Consider the following 10,389-nt stretch of genomic DNA (forward strand, 5'->3'; position numbering starts at 1 on the left):
GAGAAGCTATTGTGAAGGATTTAAGGAAGAACTAGTACTGATTTTTATGATTTCTCTGCAATTTTGTCAGGCAAACGACCGGAGAGGTTGTTGAAGCTCAACTCGAGGGAGATTTTAGATTGGTGAAAGTTTTCTTGGCTCCTCATGTTCCTTCGTTCTTCCGTCTATTCCTCTTTACCCTTGTTCTTTCCGAAATAAACCAGTTCAGCTATTGCATAAAACGTTAAACCAACCGGCTAATAGCGGAATTCGTTACAAGAAACTAAGAACTTTAAAAGTAGCCACAGCTAATTTTTAGATGTTCTTCAGTTGCATTCAGAGTCGGAAGCTTGACTCTAACAGGTCTATCTAAATTCTGGAGCTCCTCTGGACAGAAGACAATGTACAGAGTACCATCTGTATCCTTGTTTAGGCCATACACACGCTGGCCTGCAGCAAAGCTACCCAGTAATTGGTAAGACCTCTCTGAGCCATCCATTGCTAGGCACAGATCATCGGTACCTACGAAAAACACCACAGAGACTGCTTAATCATCCATTTGGATTATTTCACAACACCAAAGGAATCTAAAGGATTAAGAAAATTGCAGAGAAGTGTTCGGGGACTTCAGAAAAAAATACAGTCCGTTTTTCTTTCGAAATTCGTAGAGAAGGGAAAATGGCATAGACAAAGACACTGGCCTTTCTATTACGTTCGGAGATTTACAGACATTAAGCAGGAAAAAGAAAAGGTAGAATTGTGAAGTCCATGGCTTCCAACAAAGATAGGAGAGTGATCTTACAGGCAGCAAGTTCAAGTTGAGTCTGATAAATGAAGTCCAGAACCGCTGATATCTCTTGTTCAAACTGATGAAACGGCCCGCGACTGAAATTTAGCTTTCGGAGCTTACACAGCCCCTCTCCCAGCTCCATCATTGCCCCTCGATGGTTCTAACAGAGACACTCAAAAAACATAACCATATAAACGACCACGGAAAAGCTCCTGAAATTGAATCTCTCCTCAGTCGTTCTAAAGCTCCGTTTCTCCCCGAAATCGAACATTAAAGACAATCTTACTCACCTGGTTAAAGAGATGGTGAAACCCCACTGCACACTGCAGGATCCCGTGAACTAATGTTCGCTTCGGCTCTTCAGAAGTCACCCATATCGCTTCAAGAAAATCATGGCACTTATAAAACTCTCTGTTATTGAATAGCTGAACCGCTTCATCAAACCCACACTCCTCATCTGGTTCTTCGAAGAAATCGTCGTAAGGGTACCTGTACGAAATGCGAAAATCAGAGTACTGGCTCCTAAACGAACTAAAGAAATTGCTGAAGCTTTGTCTGATCCCGCGCGAGGTTGAAGGATAATGAAGAGCATTAGGACTTTGAAGGCGAAGGGGGATCGGGAAGGTTAAGACAGTTGAAGAAAACGCCATTTGGCAAAGGAACATCTCTGCAACTTCGCCATTTTTCTTCGTTGTTTGTCTTTTCTCTATTTTCTTGTGGTCGTTAGTGGTTAATTCGGCTTCGGATTTGCTGGGGCCTGTGGAGCTCAGCGAAACCGGCCGAAACAGGTTATTTTCACACCATGTTGTCTCGTTGACCATCACATAAAATCTGGCGCCGGAGACGAAGAAAATCAAGGCTTTCGTCTCTTGCTCCATCTTCGCTGATAATCGCTGGTTTTAGAAGAAGCTTGAGGTGGTCCTCCATATTCCTCATTGCCGTCAGTTATACAAGGTACATGCTCTCCCCGCATTCGGGCTCAGCCTCTTCATATGGTTGGATTATTCCGATGAAATATATGGTCTTCATTAAATTCAAGGAAATAGCAGGAGATGAGCCATAATGTCTGTTGAGAAATTATCACGTCAAAATGAAAAATCAAAAGATTCTATTTGATCTGTTCCAACTCGAATGCGTCAAAATCAAAGCAGTGGAGAACAACCAGACGAGCCCTCTGAACAACAGTAACATAGTACTAGAGGACATAGGAACGTTACACTTTTTGCTCTAACGAGTGGTATGTTTAGTCCCGTTGCAGACTTTCAATCTTCGCAATGATCTGTTATGGATGTCTCCCCTCTGATTATAGTTTTGATTGACTTGTTCTAATTTTCTATCAGCTTGTATCCCAATTTTGATATTTTCGCATCCAGTATTTAAATTTCCGTTAGCAGTTCTATTTCAGAGATTATAGTATAGAGACACTGTCGTTTCATGATTTCTGTCTTTGACATTCAATCAGATTTGGCCACTGTACAAATACTGGGTGCATGAATAGGAACTGCGCAAACATAGCTCTATTTGCTTTAGATACTCTTGAGAAGCTTGTCTACTTCCATTGGCTGTACGCTCTGATGATTAGATTTGTTTTTTATTAAATTGTTGTTGGTTTGCTTAACTTCCTTGCAGATGCCCATCAGCTGCTATTTAACGAGTATCTTGGCCAGATAAATATAGGCTTGCTTATATGCAATTTGAATCGAGGGGATGCAGGAAACCAATATGACGGGAAGGTTTACCACGGGATTGTAAATGATGTGCCTGATGAGCAACCGCTCTCTAAGGTGTTAGCCCGACCACGTTAGATGAAGCGAGAACACCAGTGTACTTTCACCTCATTGAGAAATCTGATTGGTTTCTCTTGCTGGAAAATTCCCTGTGCCTCTCGAAGCCAGATGAGTCAACTGATAAGGGCATTGTGGGTGGTTCACAACTCATAGCAGCTTTTACAGCAGATGAACCAGAAGGAATCATGGCTGGAACCGTCGACTTTGGATTTTCTGCCCAAGTTCCTCGTTGTCATCAAAACAAGAATCTTAAAATGACGGATAACGGGTTTCATGGGGAGCAAACCATGTTTCAGAGTGGATTTCTAACTCATAAACTGACTTGGAATGAATGTAACATCAGTAACTGACCAAGACCTTGTACTCATACATCCCAAATGGGTTTATATTTGGGTAATTGTTCTCTCAAGTACAACTTCAAAATAACTTTGTTTCTTCAAAACCTCCTTGAACTGAGTATCTAGTTGATGTGACCCAATTAAGCATAATAATTCAAGGTGGCTTTCTTCTTAGCCTGTACTTGAATGATCCCTTCATTGAAATCTTCGTGCATTACCTGGAAGGAGCAAATAAACCCAGATGCATTAACAATAATAAGAATGAGAGTAACCTGATCAAGACAAAATGAAAAAAAGTAGTTAAATGAAGCATATATCAAAAACCACCTCTGTTCCATCTCGGCGGAGAGCCAACATGCCAGCCTCCACGCAAACAGCTTTCAGTTGAGCCCCATTAAAATCATCAGTTGAACGAGCCAGTTCTTCAAAATTCACGCCTGGATGCACATTCATTTTCCTGGAATGTATCTACATAAATGCAATAGGAAAAACAACTGAATCAGAAAAGGTTAGCAATACTACATGAAGACTAATGACATTATGCTTGATTTTAGCCAAACCTGCAAAATTCGACCTCTTGCTTCTTCGGATGGATGAGGAAACTCAATTTTGCGGTCCAGACGACCAGAACGCATGAGGGCAGGATCCAAAATGTCAGCCCTATTAGTTGCTGCTATAACCTGGGGCATCGATAAAACAACAGATTCAGCCATCACTAACAGCGACGTAATATGATAAGTGAACAGATGATTAGTACTTCATGACCCACAATCATCAACCTCTAGCATCTAGAAAATCACATGAAGCATTTGGATCAGCATTGTTTGGATCAGTATGATAATAAAACATCTAAAATATCACTTGATGACAAGTTATAAGGAACATTAGAATGTTAACATTTTCCAATAAACACTGACCTTTATCCGGTCATCGCTGCTGAAACCGTCAAGTTGATTAAGTAGCTCCAACATTGTCCTCTGTACTTCCCTATCTCCACTCACTTCACTGGAGTAAAATGAGTTATGTAAGTACATGAACAAAATTTCAGTGAAGCATATTAGAAGCTAAGAACCCTAAAGGAGAAACCTGGAATTAGAATCAATTAGGAAAACGGGAGAAAGTTCTAGTAAGGCCAGAAAAGGAAATGGTATTATGCAGGATAAATCTAATTTCACCAAGGCTGCTGGCCCTAAGCAGCGCATTTCAAAAAGTTTATTTCAAGAAACAAGTTGTAGACCTTAAATTTACACTTTTTTCAGTAATTTTCTGCCAATCCTCTAAGCAAGATGTGTGAGTAACAATTTAAAGTTTTGAATCTTGCAGAAAAGACTTTGTCGTCAGAAAATATGCTATACTTTAATACAAAGATGTTTGAATCGAAGAGAAGATATGCAGCCGAAATGGAAAATCAATTATCCATCAAAGATAACAAAACCACAAGAATATTAACAAAATGGCACAGAAGTGGAGACACCTATCGAATCGCTTCGTTCCAATTGCATCAATTTCATCAATAAAAATTATGCATGGTGACTTCTCCTTGGCAAGTTGGAAAGCATCACGAACAAGTTTAGCACCATCACCAATGAACATCTGCAAATACCAGATCAAATATGGTCAACTGAATTTATTTTTTAAATTGGATTCACAAACAAATGACAATCTTACAAGTAAAAACACTTTCCATATTTCCCATGGTATTGATGGAAAGAACATCGGTCAAACTGCTAGTTAAGCACCATTTCTTCTTCAAGAGCAGTAAGGACCTGGTTAACTAACTATTATAAATTTTAAAATATCTGAAAGCAAATTATATTACTCTTCCTGTAACGGATATGCACTTAAGTAAAAAGATCGAAGAGGATAGGACAGCTTATAGAAAAAGTTGAGAACTATCAAATAATAATAGGTCAATATATCAGCACGAAGTAAATATAGATGGTCTCATTAACTGATCCTCTCATCAATTTTGTTTCACCACTCCTGTTTTTAGTTGAAAAAGTTACTATTCCACAGCTTCCAAATACCCATAATCATCTTACCTAATGGCTACCCCGGGCGATGCCGGTCCCCTTGAATCACAAAGATAATGCAGATATTAATGGCATGAGACTAGACCAAAATTCTCAAGTTCGCAGGGTCTAAAGCTCACTTAATCATTACCTTCAAAGGATGTCTTTATATGGTAAAACAAATTTACATAATTGTATTTAAAGATATGGGCAGCAGATGCCAACTGCAACAAGGTGTCCTACCAAAGAAAAAACAAATATTTCACTGAAGCAAACTGTGTGAATTTTAAAAAAACAGTAAATTAGTTTATTTGCAGACCCTCCTATCATCCACATAAATCTAAAGATGTGCAGCTTATGAACATAGAAGGTGTGCTGTAAAGTAATGTAGAAGGTATAACAACCCAAAATAAATGTCGATGCAAGTTCTCAATTCTCAAAAAGCCAACAATGATGAGGAAAAATCAAAGAGATCACTAAAATAAAGAAATGATACAGAAGCAAAAGAAAAAATAACTTGGTTACCTGAACAAGTTGTGGACCAGCCAACTTTAGAAAAGTAGCATCTGTTTGTGCAGCACAGGCACGAGCCATCAAGGTTTTCCCAGTTCCAGGGGGCCCATAAAGCAACACTCCTTTTGGTGGACGAACTCCTAATTTCTGAAACCTCTCCTTGTGTGTCATGGGCAATACAATAGCCTCGACAAGTTCTTCAATCTATCACAAAATTAACTCCAAGATCATCCTACAAGTAATGCAATAGCTGGCAGAATTTGCAATGGCTACAACAATTAAAATTTCAAAACAATGCAAATTGTTCCCACATTACCCACCAAATAAAAAATTATTCCCATACTGCTCAAGCCAATGAATGCAAAGACTTATATATACCTGCTTCTCAAGACCACCAATGTCACTATAATGTTCTGTAGGCTTCTCATCAACTTCCATAGCTTTCACTCTTGAATCATACTCTGATGGAAGTGTGTCCAATATTAAATAACTATCTTTGTTCACCCCAACTAAATCTCCAGGTTTCAGCTTATCTGGGTCTACCAGACCAACAACTGGTAGAAAGATGGTCTAAAATCGAGAATAAAGAGTATAAGAAACTTTGAAGATCATTTTTTCAACAAAAAAAAAACTTACAAGATAAACATTCCATTAAATGACAAAATCCTGAAGAGACAAACAAATAACTCTGAAGGTGAGTATGCCTGATGTGTTTCATTCCACTTTGTGTTCCACCTTTTTCAGGAATAGGAACAGAAAGTTATATATATATACGCATATACATATATACATATAAATATATATTTACAGTTGGAGATGATGTTTGTGCTTTTCCAAAAAGACCAACTGAAGCTCAAAATTGAGGCCGATGACATTTTATAACTTCCAGAAAGTTTCAAGTGAAACCTTACTATGTTTTATACTGATATCAACATAGATGGCAGAAGCCATATGAATGGCCTACGCAATGGACATGAACACTCTAGCTGAACTAACAGACAGAAGCATGCCACAGACAAGTCAGATGAAAGTTGTGAGAACCACACGTCAAAAGAAAAAATTCAAAATCCACTATATAAATATAAACAATGAACTCACAAATCCTGGAAGCTGCGAGAAGCTCACGAACAACAAAGTCATAGCTGATATAACATACCCATAAAAAAATCATGTTTTCCACTTATACTAATAGGGACAGGAAACGATATCTTATCAAAAGTCTAATAAAGATAAAGTAAGAGGGGGAGGAAACATTTTAATTTTTTCCAAAACAAGTGGGTGCTGGGAAATCCATATGTCATAGTAAAAAAAGCAAGTTTCAAGCATATAACTGAAAATAGATTTTGAGTATGATTCTTCAAATTGTGAGGGCTGTCATAGTAAACAAAGCAAGTTTCAAACATATAACTGAAAATAGAACTGAGTATGGTTCTTCAAGTTGCAATGGCCATCATCTTTAGCCATGATATTCCTGAATATTTAGATCAGCACTTGACTACTTCAAAACATAAATAATTCACACAGTATCATCTTTCAAAACAACACGTATAAAAAAGCTAATTTTTCAGCCAGCGACATGGACTTTAGCCTTCCTTAAAAAAAAGCACAATGTTTAAGTAGAAGCAAAAGCTTCTTGATTCCAGAGTAAAAGAACTAAAAAGTGGAACAGGAAAAGAGACCCAGAGATGCCCTTATTTATTTCAATATCTGCATGATACACAATGGAATTGTCTAATGAAAGAAAATTGAACTTGCCCAAACATTAAAAGTGCATTCAGAATTAAAAAGTTGGCTCACTTGGCGTGTAGATGTTTTTAATACAACACACTTTCCCTTCCTTTGTGAGTCAAGATCAACATTTGCACCATCTTCCTCGGCTTCCTCTTCTGGGTTCATTTCCAAAATCTGAAGGTAAGAGTAAAGTTACTATTTTGCACTTAAATAGTTGGGTGTCTGTAAATCCGAAATCTTACAGAAGAATGAAAGTCCAATACTGAAATAAAGGCTAAAGAATACATGCCTGAGGCAATTTAAATTGTCATTTTGAACAGAAAAAAAAAAAGGATCGTAATATCACTGTAATGCAAGTTTTAATCTAATGAAGTACCTAATCATTTAGGTAGTATCAATCTCGTGGTTAATAATATCATAACATATACAGAAGTAGAATTAAAAAAATCTATAGAGCTAGTATCATTTATTAGGTGCTAACCTTGCACCCAAATAGACAGCCAAAGAAGATTGACTTACATTGTTATTGTTATTTCTTTAAAAAAAATTAAAAAGGCGCAATTGTGTTGAAAGGCTGAGGCCAGAAATACAAAATAAACAGAATTTAGAAGGGAAAGTGTGTGTGTTGGGGGGACAGACACCTCCCTAGCAAAAGAGTTAGCTAAACTATTAATTGATATAAAAAAAAGTATTCTCACCAACAACACTATGAGAAGCAATGCCAAGAATCTCATAGAAAATCGGCCAATGTCTCCAAGGAGGTTTTTTCTTCTTCCAACACCAACCAATAACCACCTTAAGAATCACCTTTGACGATGAGGGGGCCATTGAACCTACTGATAAAGAGCATGATCCCATGCCTAAGAGCTTGGAACTCAGAAAATGTAGAGTAAGTAATGCCAAGGGGACCTGAGTAGGAAGCCAACATCCTCCCGACGCTATCTCTAAAGACACCGACAACACAGTGAAAAGCAACGACCATAACATCATAGAAAGTTGGCCAATGTCTCCAAGGAGGTTCTTTCTTCAACGCCAATGAATAACCACCTTAAGAGTCATCTTCAGCAATGAGGGGGCTGTTGAACCTACTGACAAAGTGCACAAGCCCATGCCTAAGAGCTTGGAGCACAGAGGATTTAGAGTAACTAATGCCAAGGAGACCTGAGTAGGAAGCTGGCATCCTCCCACCACTATCTATAAAGACACCACAAAACCAGAAGGGCCCAAGTTCCCTAAGAAGAAGCCAGGAGGAAAGGAAACTAGAAACATGATGGACTATTCAATCAATTGAATGATTTAGATAATAAGAGAAGTTTTCGACATATATAACACCCTATATCAATAGATACAAAATTTAAATAATTGAAATCAAATCTTGGAAAAATGCAAAAGTTAAACATCCCCACATGCCTTCTTCGATCTTTTGAATGTTCTGCTTCAGTCTATTGCACCTGTGGGCACAACCCAGTGTATTTTTTTTCAGATTAAAACTTTCAACTGTTTGTGGAAGGAAGGGCAACCTAAGGCTCATATGCATGAACAGCCGCATGTCTAAGAATTAATCGCAATTAGTTCCTCATACAGAGATCTCTTCTTCTCCAGTCCTGAGCATAAAGACAGCAACTGGATGGAGAATCAGAACCTATACTACTAGCCCACATCCTTCAGATTGTGAGTCACTGAAGCACTTCTATATGCCCCTTGGGTACTTAAAATTATTAAACACCACATTAAAAAAAAATCCTCCGTCTTATGGCCTCTTGATAGTGCTATGATAGTTTGAATGTCAGCGGTGACAAAAGCTCCCCACCATCCTCGAGTCATAGGACTTTATGAAATTTTTCAATGAAGTCCCTGACAGCTTCCAAGCCTAAATAGCTTGAATAAAGGTCGAAGTATTGCAAGATGACTTGTGATTGAGCTTAAAGACTCCACATTCATTGGTCTATAAGCTTGCTCACAGCCATCGGCAGACCAGAGCGTATGGTAAAAAATCGTCATAAAAGCTGGGACTATGACATTCGCCAAACCATTTTTATCTGTCAACACTCATCAGTTTCAATCTAAACATCCTAGATGCACTAAAAGACCTGATAAGGCTATTAGAAGTTTGTTTTCCAATAAACTACAGGCCCCAGCCGATATTCCCATGAAAAAAGAAAAATAAAAGAAAAGCACTGGAATTGGGGTTTCCACGGCTGCCCCATTCAAAAGTAACAAATTGAGCTTTTAAAAATGGATTACTAGATTTTTTCCCAACAGATCAGAAGCAATAGTGCTTTTACGAAATCAAGATTCACGAAATAAAGACACCAAAATGAGCTAACAAATCACCTCAACGATGTTTCCGACAAGATACGGCAACTGCTTGTTGAGCTTGATCTTTTCCTGGTTCTCTTTTATCTTCTCCTTGAAGGAATCAAGCTCCAGATTGGTCCTCTGCAATTCATCCTGAACAGACCGAAAGAACAGATCAGAACAAACCCTCCAAAAAGGAATCAGGGTTCAGAGACAGCAAGCTCTCAAACAGAGGGAGTAGAGAGAAGAAATAACCCTGAGAATTCGAATTTCATTGTCAAGAAGGCGCGAAGCCCTAATAATGTCGTCGGTGGACATAGATGCGAGCTGATCATCCTCAAAAGTAGTATCTTCAGCCATCGGAGCGGCCATGGCACAGAGCAGAAAGAGCGCAGGGACACGGAGGTAGGTTTAGAAGTTGGGAAAGAGGAATCGAGGCCGGAAGTCTGGAACGCAGTCAATGGCGTAGCTGCGTGAGGCAAGTCTGCATTCGAATGATTCAGTATGCGGTATGTCGAAGAAGCTGAGTCGGGGATATACCTTTTTTTTACATGATATACGCTTTATTTGTTATTCTAACCAACTTTTATACTAACAAAATCTAAATTATCAAGTCTTGTATTTAGTTGTATTTTAATTTTAATTTTAATTTTAATTTATTTTATAATAATTAAACATTTATAACATATAAATCAAGAATATACATATTTAATTTTTTTTCTAGTTTTTTATGTAGGTATATATATATATATATTATGAAATAATCATGCCTTTTCCTTAAACTAATCATAGTGTTTAAGTCTATCTTGAAACAAAAGGAAGCATTTTAAAAATAACAAAACATAAGTTAAAGGACCAAATTTAATCATGCTTCTTGTTCTTAGTTAATCCTTTTAATTGAAGCAGTAGAGAACCAACTAATTCTCTATCACGAGTCGCAT

At 37.9% G+C, this 10,389-nt stretch overlaps 2 protein-coding genes across 2 annotated transcripts; both read right to left on the reverse strand.

Moving 5' to 3' along the window:
* Positions 1-271: 271 nt before the first annotated feature.
* LOC137955129 (uncharacterized) lies at positions 272-1,647 on the reverse strand. The gene is made up of 3 exons (XM_068802000.1): positions 1,060-1,647; positions 782-929; positions 272-501 (listed from the first exon to the last, which is right to left on the reverse strand). The coding sequence occupies exons 1-3, from the start codon at positions 1,645-1,647 to the stop codon at positions 272-274; spliced, it is 966 nt and encodes a 321-aa protein (XP_068658101.1).
* Positions 1,648-2,805: 1,158 nt separating this feature from the next.
* Positions 2,806-9,941, reverse strand: LOC137955317 (26S proteasome regulatory subunit 6A homolog). The gene is made up of 10 exons (XM_068802210.1): positions 9,704-9,941; positions 9,485-9,601; positions 7,217-7,324; positions 5,798-5,989; positions 5,432-5,623; positions 4,369-4,487; positions 3,812-3,899; positions 3,455-3,574; positions 3,222-3,362; positions 2,806-3,112 (listed from the first exon to the last, which is right to left on the reverse strand). Exons 1-10 carry the CDS (start codon positions 9,818-9,820, stop codon positions 3,035-3,037), a joined length of 1,272 nt encoding a protein of 423 aa, XP_068658311.1. The 5' UTR covers positions 9,821-9,941; the 3' UTR covers positions 2,806-3,034.
* Between the last annotated feature and the right edge of the window lie 448 nt (positions 9,942-10,389).

Source organism: Aristolochia californica, unplaced genomic scaffold, assembly GCF_029961685.1.
Source record: "Aristolochia californica isolate CCGP_79_NKW_82.1479 unplaced genomic scaffold, dmAriCali1.0.hap1 SCAF_2, whole genome shotgun sequence".
Classification (NCBI taxonomy): Eukaryota; Viridiplantae; Streptophyta; class Magnoliopsida; order Piperales; family Aristolochiaceae; genus Aristolochia; species Aristolochia californica.